This window comes from Convolutriloba macropyga, chromosome 2 (genome assembly GCF_964194025.1).
Source record: "Convolutriloba macropyga chromosome 2, txConMacr16.3, whole genome shotgun sequence".
NCBI classification, from domain to species: Eukaryota; Metazoa; Xenacoelomorpha; order Acoela; family Convolutidae; genus Convolutriloba; species Convolutriloba macropyga.
The window spans coordinates 25,269,417-25,288,485 of NC_134469.1; the positions used below are offsets into that span (position 1 = coordinate 25,269,417).

The 19,069-nt window shown below is 33.5% G+C and overlaps 1 protein-coding gene across 5 annotated transcripts in view; it reads right to left on the reverse strand.

The window, feature by feature from the left end:
- Positions 1-19,069, reverse strand: part of LOC142358567 (neuronal acetylcholine receptor subunit alpha-9-like) — a 172,847-nt gene that overhangs the window by 22,320 nt on the left and 131,458 nt on the right. For 4 of the 5 annotated variants that reach the window (XM_075409976.1, XM_075409975.1, XM_075409978.1 and 1 more), the window contains 2 exons: positions 9,720-9,783; positions 3,103-3,248 (listed from right to left, as the gene is read on the reverse strand). In XM_075409976.1, coding sequence (XP_075266091.1) covers positions 3,103-3,248; positions 9,720-9,750 — 177 coding nt within the window. In that variant the 5' untranslated portion in view covers positions 9,751-9,783. Of the gene's footprint in view, positions 1-3,102; positions 3,249-9,719; positions 9,784-14,859; positions 14,944-19,069 lie in introns of those variants that run through there. The other variant, XM_075409977.1, reaches the window with a different exon arrangement.

Here is a 19,069-nt window from a genome sequence, read left to right on the forward strand (position 1 = left end):
AGCTATAGTTCGAACGAACGACGGAGTGTACAAGAGACCAGTAGTGAAGCTCGCCCCAGTACTACCTGGAAAAGATGTTTTCGCGATGGAAAACAGGGCCGGCGATATTGCGGCTGAGCTTAACAACTCAGAAATCAAATTGAATAGCGCTTCAAGGCCATTTCAAGCCTTAAAGCTAGAATAGTGTGACAAGCGAAATTTAATGTTACATTCTATCGAAGCCAAACGGATTTGTTCACTTTGTTCAACATTTATATTTAGCAACTATTATTAGTACACAATCGTCATTCATGAAGTCAAACTATAAATCAAACTCGAACTACCTCAGCCACCAGCAAAACAATACTACGACTTAACAGTATTGCATCAGATTCTTTGCGACTGGATTGCGAATCAACCTGTTATTGATACAGAATATTCGACAAAACTTCTACATGGTTAACAAATTTCCCATGACATCAAATTTACACTGAAAAAGTGATGTTATGGAAAAATGTTCACATTGTGTCGACATCATTATCTACAACCAATCAACAGTTGAATTTGACATGTAAATCCACGTGACTAGCAGCATAAAAGGAGCTTGAAAAACTACCAAAAATCAGTTGAAATTTGCAATTTTGGTTATATTAAACTGACATACAGTGCGTATTGAAGCACGCTTTCTTGAGCGGTAAATTACTTGTTATCGTGTCTTGTTTCTGTAAATCATAATAGTGATTGTACAGTTTTAACTTTACTTTGACTTGTTGAAAAGAGAATTAACTTTGATATTCTCAAAACTTTCTTTCTGAGGAACAAAGTTCCTAAGTAAGAGAAACTTTGTGCAAAGCATAAAGTCAGTTTCTCTTACTGGCTTTAACGAAGCCGATTCTAGTTCAACATTGGTGTTATTGAAACCAATAGAGAGACTTGCTAACATTAAAGTTAGAAAAATATTATTATTGTCAGATTTCCAATTGTTAAGACATCCTGTTTTACAACTGCTAACTCTAGCAGGTTGAAACTTTGCATAGTTATAGCCAAGTTATAGGGCTACAATTTGTAGGAACGGGAATTCCTAAATTCGGTTTATAACTTGAGTTATTAACAAAAACTCAACAAAAATTTGATTGTTTCATTTTGAATTATTTTGTTATTCTGAGAGAAACAAGTTTGTCATACAGCAAAGCTGAGCAGTTAGTTATCAGGACTAATTGAGCAACAAGTAATGCAACGGTATTCTACAGTATAGCGGATAATACAGTTCACAAAAGTTAAGTGCAAAAACACAATATCCGGACAGATTTGAAACCGCTGAAACGAACTGGGCGGTGTAAAGTTTTCCTTGACTTTGATAGGAGAGCAGCCGTTACAATAACATAACTTTATTACACAAAATTCCACATAATGAAAAAGCAAAAAAAATGCTAGGCTAGAAAACTATAAGGTAATACAGCAACTCCCAAACTCTTCCCAGGTTGACCTTCTAAGACGAAACGCTGAAAAGATACTAAAACTTATACGGCGCGTTAGAAAACTTTCAAAACTTTGTACGGCGCCGTTTACGGCCTGAACAATTTTTCTACGGTAACGTCCAAAAATGATGTAAATACGAATCTCAATAGTTGACTTCTTATATCAAGATGCACGATGAAACGCTTATTTCATACACGTCATTTTCAATTACTTTTTTGGTATTGGCTCTTACTATTCTCTCCACTGATTTTTGAAGAAAATTTGTATTTTTTGTGACAAAATAGATGATATTTTTGTTTTCGGTCACCTAGAGCAAATTTGGTAACCTAAGAGCGGTGATCGTTAGTCTACCCAGTTTGTACGCTTATGAACAGGACAGATTTGGATCATAAAATGGAATTCCATCTTTTTTCTTTGTTTTCATGTTTGCTTTGCTAGGTGTACTGACTGCTCTAATATATAGCCTCTTTTTGCAAATATATCTCTAAGTTAATTTTATTTTGGCCCTCTGACGTTTGGAAACAGTTAGTTATCACTTGTAGACGTGTCTAAGTCGACAAAGACCTTACTTTAGGTTCTATATTTCATATTTTAGCGATTTCTATTATCTGGTTTTGTCGTTTTGCTTGTTTTGGAGAGCTGTTTATGTGCGGTTTTTTCACCGTACTATATCAGTACTCCCATAGCTATTTCAGTAACTACGCCACTGCCGGTTCCAGGCGCAGAATGAAAAAGAGGATGTAAAAACCACAAAACATACTGGAAAATCTCAAAAGATTCGGTTTTATGCTTGACTTGAGATAATATTCCAACAACCTGTTTGCTATTTTATATTTAGTGATTTTTTTAATCTTTTTTGTCATTTTTTTTTGTTTCGGAGAGCTATTTAAGTGCGTTTCTTACAGTACTATATCAGCACTTCTATAGTTATTTCAGTAACTCCGGCACTGCCGGTCCCAAGCCCAGAATGAAAAAGGAGGAAGGAAAAACCACAAAAATTATGCTGGAAAACTCCCAAGTAGTCAGTTCTTAATTTGACTAGAGAGTTTTCCAACAGCTGCCTGGCAATTAGACTACTAACGACACCTTAATAAACTTGGTACGGCCTTAGTACGGCGCCTTATTGATCATGAGACGGCCTTAATACGGTAACTTAGAAAACTTATTACGGCCGTATTACGGACCGTAATCAACTTTACAAGATCTTATTACGATTTTCATTCAAGACCTATGCGGTGCCGTGCTACGGCCGTACCAAGTTTTCCAAGTATGGGTAAGCTGGGTTCTAAGATCATAAAAACCGATGGGTATCAAAACTCTAAGTTGTTCTTTTTTTAATAAATTCTTTGAATGCTGATGTAAAAAGCGTCCCGTGTCAACAATTTTCCTTTATCCTTTGCAAACGTAATTTGTAAGAAAATGTTCAAAAAAATTGATCTCAGCTTACATAATAATGAGCTGAAAATGTTGGATAACACCATTTAGTAAATACGCTGAAAATTTTGTGCGTTTCTGGTACGTTTTCAGGGCATTTTTTAATATAGATAATGCTCCGAAATGACTCTGACACCTTGACCCAGGATCTGTCGACACGAAATTGTAAAAATATACTGAAACATTATCGAAAAAAACGATGAGACTCACGACTTCGATGAGCTGTTCGAGTGCCATGTCGTATGAGACATTGACAGCCTCCCAGCTGTTGCGCACTGGCCTGTGTATTTTAGTGTATTCCTCGAACAGGAACTTCTCGAGTCTGTACAGGTCACTCATCGCATGGCAGTCCACAACTGAAACATTTAAACACAGTTAATATGACACATACGACTTTATGCCATTGTACGTGCCTTAATACATGTAAAAGAACCTATAGAATGAAGTTATCTTGCAAGATTCTGGCAGAAAATGGTTATCTTGCAAGATTCTGGCAGAAAAATGGTTATCTTGCAAGATTCTGGCAGAAAAATGGTTATCTTGCAAGATTCTGACCGAAAAATGCTTATCTTGCAGAAATCTTGCAAGATTATGCATAATCTTGCAAGATTCTAGCAGAATCTGGCAGAATCTTGCAAGATAACCATTCGAAATCGACTGGGGACTGTGGGATATGGCGACAAAGGAGCGATTACGATTATACTAATTTTTGAATTATACAATGTCTGTGTCCTTTATCGTCAAACTCCACAAAATAGCGCAATACTAATTTAAAGCAGGAACGCTCGTTCGGAAATTCGTTACGGTATATTTCCTATTGATTCTGGGGTTTTTATAGTGCAAGGTCCGAAAAACTAAGACTGTGTAAGACATTTTGTGTACTGAGCGCTCAGCAACCAATTATAGTCAGGAATATCAAAAAGGCAAGAAATTAATAAAATCAGCTCATCAAAGACACAAATACACTCCACACGCCAATATACTCACAGACGCACACAGACACACGCTTACACACACACATACAGGGAAATGGAAACAAACTAACACATACATACAAGCACGCACGCAAACACACATACACACACATACACACCGAAAATAGAGAAAAATATAATAAGCTGCGTAATCGTTTAAAAAACCTAACGAAAAAAGCAAAAATAGAATTTTACGAACAAAAAATTGAAGGAAAGGCTAACATAAAGAAAAGTTTGTTTTCAATAATAGACGATATTAAGGGAACGAAAATAAAAAAAAATATTGACAATCTGAATGCTGATGAAATCAATAAATATTTTGTTGAAATAGGAAAGAAACTATCTGAAAGTTGTAGTCTGCCGTCAGCTCTAAGCCGGGTCAGAAAGTTAGAAAATTCCATGTTCTTAACTAACGTCACAGCCAAAGAAGTTTTCGACATTATCAAGCAAATGCCCAAAAAAACTTCCTCTGATTTGCATAACATTTCAAATCAACTGATTAAGTTCATCAATCCAAGCGTGTGTGAAACATTTGCAAAATTAATTAATCGTTGCTTTGATGAGGGCCATTTCCCTAGAACTCTGAAAATTGCCAATGTTATACCTCTGTACAAAAATGGTAACGAAAACGAGATCGGTAATTACAGACCAATATCACTGCTCCCAGTTATTTCAAAAATTGTTGAGAAATGTCTACAGAAAAGGCTCATTTCTTTTTTGTCCAAATACTTAGTAATAAACAAGGCTCAGTTTGGATACCAGGCAAAAAAAAACACAATTGATGCTGTGTCGGAGGTTGTTGAAACAATAAGGATTTCTTTGTGTTCGAAAGAAAGTTACTATGGAGTTTTTTTTATTTATCGAAGGCTTTTGATACTGTGAGTCATGAAATTTTGCTCCAAAAATGTTTTGCGTATGGTTTGAGGGGGAAAACTTATGACATTCTTAATTCATATTTGACCAACAGACAACAATGTGTTTCAGTTAGCAAGCAGCGATCATCCTTTGAAAGCATTTTTTTGCGGTGTACCGCAGGGTTCTGTTTTAGGGCCACTTCTGTTCTTGATTTACGTAAACGATCTGCCTGCTTTTTGTACAAACTGTAATGTAACTATGTTTGCTGATGATGCAAATATTTACGGAAAGGTGAATGATCGAATTATTGATACAATAAAAAATGTGTCAGTTTGGATGGAATCAAATAAGTTAGCAATAAATAGAGACAAATGCAAGGCTATAAGTTTTGGAGCTACTAATGAGAAACCTGAAATAAAAATTTATGAGTACAGCATCGAATTTGTCGACCACATTAAGTACTTGGGTGTATACATAGATAGTAAACTGAGCTTCAAATCACACATTGAGAAAATATTTAGTCGGATGAATTCATTAACAGCGGCAATCTACCAGCATAAAAATTTTTTCAAAAGGCACATACTAGTCCGATTATACAAAGTTTACGTTCAACCAGTATTACAGTACGGGGTTTTGTTGTATGGAGTGGCCAATAAAAGCGATCTTCAAAAATTAGAGTGTCGGCAAAGCAGAATTTTTCGTTTGATATTTTCAGCTTAGAGATTCCAAAGCATTGACGAACTGCGAAGTAAACACAAGTTGTTTTCTGTTAAAGAGTTACACATATATGAATGGATAAAATTACTGTCAAGGATTCTCCGCCATGAACATCCAAGCAAATTATTAAATAACTCATTTCCGGAATTAATTAAAGAAAATATCCAATTAAATGAAAGAACTCATCTTGTCAAAACAAAATATTTGCAAACGAAGAAAAGAAACAAGTCACTCATAAATAGATTAAGACGCTTATATAATGTTTTAACTAAAATGAATGAAAGTAATATTCAAAAATTATGCTCATTTAGTGCACAGGATTTAGCAAACTTCTTACATTGTTTTAGAGACTCATTTATTATAGATAACAGATTTTTTGTTAACCTTTTTTGGTAAGGAATAAAGCGAGCTGCATTTTTTTTGTAAAATTGGCATTCTTATTAAACAATTTCTTAGGGTTTTCTAAGTTTGATTGGAAAGTGGTATTACCAGGGTAAAATATGATTTTAGAGGGTTTGAATTAACAAATAAGTAGACTTTGAGAAGAATTAAAAGGCATCACTTGACAGGTCTAGCGACCTTTTGATGTCCTTTGGGTTATTTTTTGTTGTTTGTAAATTTATAAATGCAAGCAATGGAATAAACTCGAGAACTATTTTATTATTATACACGTACACACACACACACACTCACATATATATATGTATATATATATATATATATATATATATATATATATATATATACATATATATTAATATATATATATATATATATATATATATATATTAACACACACAAGAATTTAAAATACGACTTAACAAACACATACCTACATAATCATAAAAAAGAAAAAACACAAGAAACGCTTGCACATAATAATTTCTATGTTTAGGAATTGTAACCAGAAAAATATATCTTTCATCAAAAGTTTAATCAAAAGAAACTGGTTAATTTTAATGAATATGGAATGATAGTACAGCACAGAAAGCAGAAAAACAACCGAAACAAATTGCTGAGGCAGATTGTTTTTGCAAAAAACTGTTATTCTATGTAAATTATTTTATCTTCAGTAAAACTCAAGACAGTTTCAGTATAGCTACATGACTCTTACATCCCTCTGAGCAGCTTTTGCTTCAAATGTCTGTCTTCTACTGAACAAATACAACAAAAAACACGAATACAAAAAAGGACACAACAAACAAATACCTACATAATCATAAAAAACACAAGAAATGCACGCACACAGTGACTTCTATGTTTATGAATTGCATTCAGAAAGAGAAATCTTTCATCAAAAGTTAAGTCAAAAGAAATTGGTTGATTTCAATAAGATTGGTTGAATCAATCCATGGAATGATAGAACGGTACAGCAGGCAAAAAAATGAGCCGCAACAAATTGTGGAGCCGGAACAATTTGCAATTTTTTTATTCTATGTAAGCTATATTATCTTCAGTAAAATTCAAGACAATTTCAGTATAGCTACATGACTCTTACATCCCTCTGAGCAGCTTTTGCTCCAAAAGTCTGTATTCTATTGACACATAATGGAATCTTTTCTGATATCTGAGTCCAAATCCATATTTTGCGATAGACAGACGGAGATTTTTATGTCTGAGCATAATCTGTTTTATCAAATCTCCCAGTTTTTTAAAACAAAAGTGAATAATTGTTTGCGGATAGCATAAAAGTTGGTTTGAAATTTTTCAAATTGAGAGCAAAAGATATTTTCCAAAGGATATCTCTACAGGAAAGAAAAGGTCAGTACTTTATTTTGATATGAAAATCTTTTACGTTTGTTCTGTTTTCTTTTTTTTGTTCTGCAGTCATTTTCTTTTTTTAGTTTCGATCTTTTTTTAGAAACCTGTAATCAAACCGTTTAGTTTTTCTGGTCATTGTTCCATCTAGAAAAGGTTTCAAAAGACGTTTGAAAATTAAGGCGACGCGCTCTTTTATCAATGTCAATCCTCGTCTTAGGAGAGTTATGAAAAGTGGTCAAGCATTGGGAAATTATCGTTTTGAAAATTTTATTTCAAGTTTTTAACCATCAGTTTAAGGAGATGACCAATTTTCTGGAGTTTTTTTAAAAAGAAGACAGTTTCGAATCGTTCTAATGTCCATGTTCTGCATTGCGTGACTGTTTCAAATGTAAGTGAGAGTTAGGTTGTGAGGTTGTCCTCAATGTCTTCTCAAAAGTCGTATAAGAATTTTTTTGACTTATTTTATTCTGCAGTAGGAAGAGTGAAAAACGATAACGATCTGGTGGAGCAGGGCCTACTTGTGTTTATTACATTTGAGCCAATTCACGTTTTTAAAAGACCCGTTTTTGCCGCTACAATTAACAATTATAATTGGAAAACATAAATTTAAGGTATATGGTTATTGTATATGTGGTATTTGGTTGGGTTAATCATGGTTGAAATCATTTCTAAATTCACTCAATTCTTAGAAAGTTTTCTTGCGATCAGCCTTGTGCCCACATATCACCATGGTGCCCACGCAATTGAGTACTTGGCTTTTATTTGTTTCCAGAAACCCTCACATTTGGGTCATCAAAATTTTGTCATCATCGACCCACACAATCAGGTTGAACGGAAGAAATGAGCATTCTCCCCACGCATTGGGTGACAAATAAATTCGCGCAGAGCAATAACTGGGCAATTAAATTTGGGTGAGCCAAGACTGTAAACTAACCATTGTGGGCTGAGGGTGTTGTCGCAGGAATGAGTCTCATAACAGGGGATCTCTGGCGATCAGCATTGTGGCTGAACCTCTCATTAAAATCACTAAGACTCCTTGAGATAACCGATTGTAGACAATTGATATACCAGCTGGTTGAAAGTTTCGGTTATCGGCAAGCCAGGCTTTACGTTTCAAACTTTTTCCGAACCAAATCTGAGAAGCCCCCGAAAGATTCAAAAGCAGGTGGTACAAAGTGGATACCTATTTAGCCACATTTTTTTGCATATTGTTCATATTTCCTATCTTCAGCATTTGTCAGATCAAAACCACACCTCCTCGCCGCATCTGAAATTAGACTGGGCTGCAGTGTGGAAGTTGTGGTTACGTCCAACGCAGATGGTTGTCCCGCTGACCAGCTGGGAAGTATATATCTCCTGGCGTTGAGTTATTGTCTGGAATCAAATTTTTCTGTTCGCAGACGGGTGATAAATTTGCGGTCGAGCAAGCAGCAAGTATTCTATCCCTCATTCTATCGTGCCGCGATATCATATCCTCCCGACCATGACAGCCTAAAGCGTGATCACCCAGCTTGTCCAGTCTGCCGTTTTGACACTAAGGGCGTTTTCGTTCCTCAATGTATAACGGAACACCAACCCGATACTTCAATGCAGCTCTGAACTCATTTGGCTGAAGGTGAAGGCCCAGACTAGGGATTGGAGGTGCGGAAAGCCAGGCACCAGATTGAGGCAACCTTAGTGAGAGCAAACGAGCTTTCTCCCGATTTGAAATCTGATTACCAAGTTGGTCAAAGAAGCAGCATCGTCAAGTGCCTCCTGAATCTTGTGTTGTGTATATTGGCTAATTTCTAGATTCTTCAGTTCATCCGCTGTTTCTTTGAAAACTTGGTTATCTCTAAAACTTGGTTATCTTTGAAAACTTGGAAAACTTGGTTCACCGGTTAATTGTTCTAATAAAGCGTCTGCCTGCGATACTGACACAACAAACGCCGCTTTCAATTGGTCAACTGCTTGTCTAATAGCGACGCCAGTTTTGCTTATTGGTAGACAAGCCTAGCCTCCTTAATTATATTTATATTATTTAGACAATTATATTATATATATATATATATATATATATATATTTATATATATATATATATATATATATATATATATGTATATGTATATATATATATATATATATATATATATATATATATATATATATAATGATTAGGTTAAACTTGAGTTTCCAAAAACTGATGAAAAAGTACAATGCATTGGTACAATCAGCGCTGGCGCTGGGGAGACACTCATATAGATCGAAACCTGCTGAGTGATGTCTCGTTACGAGAACATTGAGCAAAGGAAGCTCAACATGAAGCGCTACTTTACTGACTCATTCCAGAATAATTTCAAAACGAATTGCTTTCATTGTATATAATTATCCCAAAACTTATGCAAAAAAAGTTAAAAGTTTATGTAAATAAGTTGGAAGTAACATGGTCGAAAATTATGCAATTGTTTTCCTTATTTTTTCAAAAGTTTTATTGCCGAATAATGAAATTTATGGAACGAATAGATGCATGTAATACATACCAAATATGCATATGATGACCACAAGTAGCATCTCAGTGAGTGTCTTCAGAAGTAAATTGCTGGTCTAAATACAAACAAACAAACAACAAATAAGAAACTATTTTGGGCTATGTCGCCGCAAAAATATCGGGTGACTCGATTATCCTTATCCATCAATTTATAATAACACTGTATTAATGGACTTATGGACAGTTGTGGTAAAAATCTATTTATTATAGGTATCTAAACTGGCTATAGCTATGAAGTATATATTTATTCCTCCAACTTGGTTATTTAGACGCTAAGCAAATACATCATCGACATTTGCTATTAAAGTATGTATTATCCATTTTGCTCCCATTTTTCATCAGGCTAACTCCCAACAACAATTCCCAGTTACTTAAATGCTCAGCTCAATTTCGTATTCTTTAGTAGCCGACGCCCACTCACAAGTTTCCTTTACCCCCCCCCCCCCCCCCCCCGGATGAATAAGGCGGCGGGTTGTTTATTTTTCATTGAAAGAATCATTAATTTCCCTCTGAATAAAAGAGATCCATTAGTATCAAATGGACCTGCCGCTATTGACGCCAATGCACCATACATGATAATGATGATTATAATGGAAAACAGTCTGCAAAATATTCCTTCTAGACAGGTGAATTCACGCTAGAATAACCAAGTTTAAAGTTGATGACCATTATTATACGCATGATCACGGGTGAATATGCAGATTAAAATGCCCAGGGGCAAAAGTATATAGTACCAATACGTACACTGAGTTTTGAGTGCCATGCTAAGTCGCAAAAATTTTATAGCGCCAAGTTTTTTGAAGTGAAGAAACGCATGTTGAGCTGAAGAGTTTTTATTCAAGTATTGAGAGGGGTAATTGTCACAGGAAGTGTTGCACGCTGCGTATTTACGCTCAATTTGTGAAAAGAAATTACGAGAAAGCCTGAAAATAACTGTGGACAAAAATTATTTAAGGAATGAAAAAACTATAGGATAAAAATTTAATTTTTTGTATCTTTTTAATTGAAATGAAAGTTCATCATATTTACATGATCCATATAATATACCTGCCATTGTAAGATTTTTCCGGATTTCGAACAAAATCAAAAAGCAGGGCGTGACCTTGATGGGATTATTGACTCCAATAAATTTAACTATGGATAAAACATATTTTGAAGTGAGATCTAAGCTATAAATTCATTAGCAATTGCGTTGAAGAACATGCGTTGCGATTCATTTTGAGAGCAACATCGACCAAGAAATATTATCAGCTTTTAAATACATACAAAACTTCAATCATAATTTGTTTTTCAATACTTTCTTTAATAATTGATAATTCATATCGAGTGACGACCCGTTCAAGTGGGAAACATCACTTCAAAACTCAAAGAAACAAAATACTTCTGAAAACTACAAGCGCCTCTTTCCAAAATCGATCAAACATATTTTCTAAAAAAAACAAATTTTTAACAACGGATTTGAATGAAATTTTGAAAGAGTTATAAATTTTACTTTAACAACAAGGCGATTAACATAGCTCACAAAATTGCTTTCGATGTGAGCCGAGCCAAAAATAGTTCATAAAAGTTTTTAATGCTTGTCATTTTAATTTATCAAATTGACTTGCTAAGTGATTGGCTAAAAAAATGAATAGAAACAAACATTAAAACTGAAAATTGTTGTTAATTGATAAAACATGCAATAAAATGCAAAAAAATGCTAACAAAAACAACAAAAATCAGTCAAAAATTTAAACCTCGAAAACTTAGTGAAAAATCAAAATTCAAAAATCTTTTAAATTATAGATTTTACGCTGGACGGGCTCTCTGATGATAAAAATTACCAACCTCTATGATGAATTTTTGGATCGGAGAAAAACGATTGAACATAAAACCGTTTGAGTATATAGTTCCTCCCCAACTAAAGTGGGTTGCAACAAAAACAAAATATTGTGGTCAAAAATTTCACTTAATGCCAGTTGCTCATTAACAATTTGCCACTATGGGAAAATGAACTACACAGGCCGTTTTTTAAATTTGATGATCAACTCCTGAAAAGTATAAGGTTTTGATAATGTCTGTTGCGATACGATTTTATTATTTGTTTAACTGGAATTGATAGCTACCTAAAAAAAAACAAGGCGTCAGATTTTTTGGAGAGGTCATTTGTTTCCAGATGCCCTCCATTCCATTCAGTTCATAACTTTGCAATAATGAAGTTGTTTTTGTAAATATCTTCAAAGTAAGCTAATCGAGTGAAATTATTTTGATAAACAAAAATCAAAATTAGGGAAAACTTCTTTTGTCCCCCACATAAACTTAGATCGTTTGAACAAACCTAAACTAATATTGACTTGAAATTATCTTGAGAACCAAAAGATGGCCATGAATTCCCAAATTTTCTTTTTAATCGTTTTTTGGCAATTTATCCTTTGGAACAAGTTAAGCAAAAATTGAAGGTAAAGCAAAGCAATGGTGAAAAACATTTCGAAAAATGTTTGTTTACAAACTATATTTAACATCTTCAAATCAGTGACAAGAAAATTCTATTATGAGCGCTGAGAGTGATAATTTTAATCCAATTAATCACTACGAGCGTCTACAGGTACCGAAAGAAAACTTACAAAGAAATTGGCTGGCGCGTTCCGCCGCCGACTTACGGTCGATTCCGAACACTTTTAATTAAACTTTGTGAAAAATGTTTCCAAAATCAATTAAAAGCCTTAAAATGAAAAATTGGATCAAATAAATGCGAAAATTAGTTACGTTCAGCTGTAGGGACATTTCACAAAATGTTATTCCATTTTGAAACGAAGCAAACATTAAACAATTATGATAAGCCTTCCACAAACAATTAGTGTAATTATTTTTCGAGAAATTTATTCTTGATTCAACATTCTAGTACATATTTTAACACCAATAAAAGAAGTGTCTTCGATATTTTACTTTGTTTGTTCCCGTCTTTCTTATCTTAAATTTTCATGTTTTGTGGATTATGCTTCTCTTGTTTGGTTAATTATTCGGCGCTACTTTTTGAAATCTAGTAATATTTTGGTGGTATTTTACGCCTATTCACCTAAAACTGAATGCGGCTTCTTTTAAAGGTGATTCTTGATTCCAATCCGTAAAAACAAGAGACGTGCCCCTAAATTATGTGAAATCTAACGGAAAATTTCGAAGATGGTGCTTTCGTCAATCATATTTTCCGGTGGAAAGTAGTTTTCACTTTTCAACTACCAATTTAAAAGTGAAAAACACTGACTGGAATTTCATATTAGGGCGCCGCCTTTTGCTCCGCGAAGTTTGAAAGTTTGTTTAACGCACACGATGCATTAACATAGGAAAACTAAAATCTGTTAATAATAACGAGTAAATTTACTCAAAAATTGGGTACCGGTAGACGCCCGTAATGAATTTGTAATTCAATAGCATCTTTATTCGTAATTCCTTTTTTATAACTAAATCTTCCTTTACATATCTTTGTATCAGCCAGCTTTTTAAATATTAAAAGCTCGATCTGATCAACTTTTTTATAGCAATTTTTGTCTTAGTTTCCTCACCTGGCACAAAATAAACGTTTTCCGACGGCCGTGAAATCTCACAGCCAGTCTATAAAAATGCAATTATGATGATCAACAAATTGATCACGCAACAAAGCGAATGAAAATTAACGAGACTGTCACTATTTATTTAATTCTGATTTTTCTTAAAGATTAAAAGCGCGACACTATCTTTTCAGGACTCCAAATTGTTGTATTGTGGTTTAAGTCTGGCTTTCTGCCCCCTGCTCTTTTGTTCTTTGTAACCCTGCCCCCGTCCGCTCTGGGAAAAATTGTTCTCCCATAATGCAATTAACTTCTAATTTTTACTATGAACATACTTTTATTAACATGAACTCATGAACACGTAAAATGTTCAAAAGCTTCTATCTTTCGCGATAAGGGTTTAAAAAGAACTGGTGGTAAAATAATTTAGTCCGCCTTATTTTGTGCAGCCGTCAGTTACAATTTATAGTAGACTAACTATCAAGGTTAATTTCTCGGTGATGAATATTTAACCTACCTGTGTAAAAGTAATCAATTACAATCAATCAATAAAAATAAAAACTTTGCTAGAAATACAAAACTTTCTTATCAGAAAATTGTAGATGCAAAATTGTATAAATTTTTTGCCAAAAAGTTTGGTGGTTGTATGAAGAAATAATCTATAAGTCTCAAACATAAATAAAAGTTGGAAAAATCAATCCATATAAACAGACAGGTTTAATACGCGTGACTATAAAAACTCCCCAACCGAGATCTAAGATTGGAGAACTGTGACGCTGATTTATATCTCTTTTAGTTAGTAAATTATACTAACTTATCACAAATAACTCAACTTTTAATAGGCACTTAGCTTTTTCTAATCGAACATTCGAAATTCTGTCGTCAAATAGATATCAGAAATTTCCCAATAGATTCCGTACTACCTTTGCGAGTAATTGCTGTGTAAAATGTAACAAATTTTTTTCTGGCGAAAAAACCCACCTTGAAAAGTTTTGTAAAATTGCCTCAAAGCCTCCGTATAAACATTCTCATAGCTCCCGATGCTACCCAAAATTCGTTAGCGAGCGATGTGAGTGGGTGGGGGGGGGGGGGGGGGGTATAGTTCGCGTTTCAAGGTGGGATCAAACGCAGAAACCTGAACTAAAGTTGTTATGATTGAAAATAGCAGTAATAAATTTGGGTTAATATGGCTCAATATTATTTCATCGTTGATGCTTGAGGTCACAAGAGGAATGAGCGTATTGAAATTACTGCGCCAAATATCCGGATAAGCTCACCCAACCCAACCCACCCCAACCCCAACACACACAGTCCTTTCCAGAGCCTTAACCAATTTACAGAACCTGAATATTTTATGCGCGCGGGTATAAATTAAATTTCACGCGGATGTCACGCCGCTTCTTGGCGACCTGATAAAAATGTAATAAATTGTGAATAAATTTCATTAACATCAAAAAGCACCCAAATAAATTGTACTCAAGGCAGATCAGCTCGTTCAAAACGGATCTCAATTTTTCCCAAAAGTGAATTTCGAACGCTCTTAAGATGCACACTAAGGGTTATGAAATTGGGAAAACAAAAATTACAATACGTAAACTTTTATCTTACCTTCTGTCTTTATTTTGACGGAAATCAAAGGGGAAGCTTTTATGCGTACGTAACCCAATCAATAACACATCCAACTCTCTCTACCAAACAAAAACGAAAATTAAGCAAACAAACAAACAAAGGAAAAAATGTATTAAAAATTGAGGACTTTAAAATAATTGTCCGCAGAAATTTATTTTTAATGTGCTCCCATTTCAATCACGAAAAAAGTGTTTTGACACTTTTGAACGACAGATTTGTTCAGTAGTTGAATAACCCGTCGCAAAATTGCTTTCATCCTTTCGTTTTTATTTTTTTTCGCCTCCAACAACCAGCTCCGAGCCATTATATTTTTTGCTAAAAACCATTAGAAGTATGTGGTGGTTTTAATTGCTAATTAAGAGACCTTATATGGTTCTGAGTTACAATTAAAAGGTCATAAATGCTTCATAGTATCCATTAAAATGTCATCCATAACTATTTTTCAACATTGCAAGATAATACTACCAAATTTTGTTTGTCTTAAACGAATCCAATAATCTTCATCTCGTGACCTTCTAAACCAATTGAAAAAGAAGATTTCAGGCGACATGCGATATAACCCAACATTATTAGTGATATCATCATATTGTATAAGGACATAATTACGGAACGACCTCCTTCATAGAAACATAGAAATATTCAGATAACAGAAAAAACTTTTTGCTCCAAAATTACATCTGTTTTATCTTTTGGAGCAAAAGTTTTTGCCATTAGTTTTGAGAGCAGGGAACTGGAAACACGGGTTCGAGTCTCAGGCCATTTCAGCATCGAAGAAGACTTTTCAGTAATGAAACATTATTTCAGTTCTGGAACATTGAATCTCAAGTGTGTTTTAAATTTCTTCATGAGCAGTTTATCTTCACGATGACTTTATTGTACTCAAAACGGGCTCGCGCAGAGCTAAGTTTATCCTGAAAATTTATCCTAAAAATGCTCAAGAAACGAAACTCAGCAGCACAATGTCCGACTTTTGTAGCTTAATACTGGTAATTAATATAGTTGTATGCATGCACTTTATACCTGATCTACCTTGTAGTCTATTAACACATAACCCATTTAACTCAAAGGCCAAAACATGTTACATATAATAAAAGTTACAAATAACAACGTGCATGTTGGAATCATCCATAAAACAAAAAATGTCAGTGGGAGTTAAGCTGGCTGAAGGCATTATTTTCAATGAAGCAAATTTATGTCTAACATGACGACAGGCCACTATAAATTGTGACATGGACAGAGTAAGAGCCGTAGATATAAGCAGAAAGTCTTCAAAAACTTTCAACACGTGACTGCTGTGCCACCAACATCAGAGAAGAAACCGGACTTAAATAACGCCCCATATAGCTATGACGCAATTGTTTATAATAAAACTGAAGCAATCAAATGACTGTTTATATATATAATTTACAACTTTTTTTGGGTTTTGTACTCAAAAATAGGAGAAAAAAGATCTTGATCTTCAGATTAAAAGCTGCTCAGAGCTGTATCAGAAAAAAATGACTACAAACAGATTAAAGTCACAACTTTACTGTGGATTTTACTGATGTCTAAATTAGGTTAATGTCTAAGTTAGTTAAATTAGGTCTGAATTTCATGCCTTAAAGAAGGTAGTCTCATTCTTAAATGCAAAAGGGACTGGAAAAATTTTCAGAGAGAGGGATACGTTCCTTCGAAAGTGGAATGAAGGGCCAAAAATGGAGAGTTATTTTATTAGAAAGAAAAGTATGGTGACATAATGCTAGCTTTCGTTTTCAATTGTTCAAAAATAAAAAACTAATTGAACTGCAAATCATAACTTAAAATATCCAGGACTCAAATGCTTTCAAAAATGCACACAAATTTTATTAAGTAGCTTTCTATTTCCAAATTTTTTTCTTTAAAATGGGAATTCTTTTGAGTTTTGACTTGAAAATGGAGCTTTTTTCTTCAAAACTGAACAATTTGGACCAAATACATTTCTTAATTCATCCAATGAAATACTGATAAAACAATTGAAATTAAGGAACGCTTAAAGTAGAAATATACCAGAAAATTAGTTTACATTAATCTAAACTTTTTGTTATCCTCGGGAGAAAAAGTTTTTTCCTTGTTTTAATGCTTTTAATTCATTTAAAGCTGTAAAAAGGCTTCAATTTACGGTATAAAAAAGGTTTTCAATTTTGCCAACTTTTATAACTTTTTGTTCTTTGTTGCCAAATTTTATACAAAGCTATTTTTTAAAAAAAATTGATTTCTCTCAACGCTTATATCAGCGACAATGGAAAATTCAGTTGGTTAAAATTTAAACCGAGAAAATTGTTTTTGCTCCTATTTACGTCATTATCTTTCTTTGAAAAATAAACAGCGCCTTTCTAGACAGATTACAAGATAAGTGAATTCAAACTCCAAACTATAGTCTTCTATTAAAGAAACGTGCGGCTCAGTGTACTTCAAGATGAAGTAGAAAATTACAACATTATACGACAAAACCTCATGGTAAAATCAAAATGTTTTCCAATTCAATTTCTGTATAAAAGATTACTTGAAAAATTGATCTGTTCAACTTAGAAGTGAAACGCATCGAACGGCTCCATTTGCAAGTCAGTTATAAAAAAAGAATACAAAGCGGAAGAACCTAGCGAAAGTCTAAACTGTCCTAGAAAATTTTTTATTAAGAAAAATTATGTGCTTACTACTTAACTGTCATTGTCATTTTTTGTAACAGAATTTGAAAGAAGAAAAAAGAGCTCTGTTCTGAGAAGTAAAAGTAATAAAATTTAAAAAAAATTTTAAAAAAATTAAAAGAAGTAAAACTGATAAAAATTGTTTGATTATCAGATTTCAAATCTTCTAGAATTCATTTAACAAATTGAACCAATTTGCCACTGATATTTGCGACATAATTCTCTACTGAATGAGTAAGAGAAAGAAAACTGTGAAAAATCTACCTACTCTTCGAAAATAATTGATTTATGAGTAGTGTGCCTTAAGTGCAATGCCAATGAATACATTAAGTACTGCCGCTTAAGAAAGCCGATGATACCTGCTGTTAAAAAACAACGAAAAAAGACAAACAACAAAAAGCACAAAACTTCAAGAGCCGTCTAACTCGAAATATTTTTTTTTCAAAAAAATCACAAATGAACTAAATAAATTACAAAACTAAAAAAGTCCATTTGTATTCAAAGAAGCTCAAAAAAGATGTGACCTTTCCTTTATGAGACTTTGTAAGAAGTTAGAAAGACAAGAAAAGGAGGCCATCAGCTGTACACTACAAATACTAGAAAGTGTTTTATGTAACTCAATCGGACCGTTGGGGCGTTTGTTAACAAATGGATTATTTATTTCTACCTTGAAGAACCAATGATAATTGCTGCTGATGAGATTAGTAGTTAAGATAAACAAAAATAATAATTAAAGTAAAACCTGTTAAATTCAACCTAAAAGCAAAATCTTTCTTTACAACCACTTTATAAAAAATTCAAACAGGCAGCAGATAAAAAAACACAAAAGTCTAATTAGTATCAAATAAAACATCACTTAACTTTAAATTGTCATCAGCAAAAATTTTGTATGTCTGGAACACATGTGCGACTGGTACTTAATGAGACCAGATAACAATAAGAAAGAAAAAGAGCAAACGAGCAAAACCAAAAAGCGCGTTAATTTTTATCAAAAACAATTTCAAAGTAAAAAAACGATTAATTACCATATCAAACTTTTGGATTCGTTTTTATACTTCTACAGAGTGATCGTTTTTCAACCAGAACCGGCCATAAAACAATTATAGAAAATGACAAATGAATCTAAAAATCAAATAATCAATTAAAATGTGGGAGAAAAGGGTGAAGAATTTGTTAATACCAAGACCTGTTCATTAAAGCCTTTATATTTGATTAACTAACTATCATCATCTGGCTAGTGGAAACTAATAAAAACTTTTGTTATTGTTGTAGTATGATACAAAAACAAAAAATAAGAAACACAAAATTGGTAAAAACCTTTTAAAAGAAATGTAACAATTAAAAAATTCACGAAAGATTTGTAGAAACTCAAAATAATGGAGCTGCAACAGATCTTATAAACAGAAATTAGTAAAAAGTAAAATCTATCAATAGGAAAAAAGCTTAGGCTGTGTTTAAATTAGAGACTATGTAGCAAATTATCAGAAATGACTTAAAAAGCTCCAAACATAAAAAACCTCGATTTT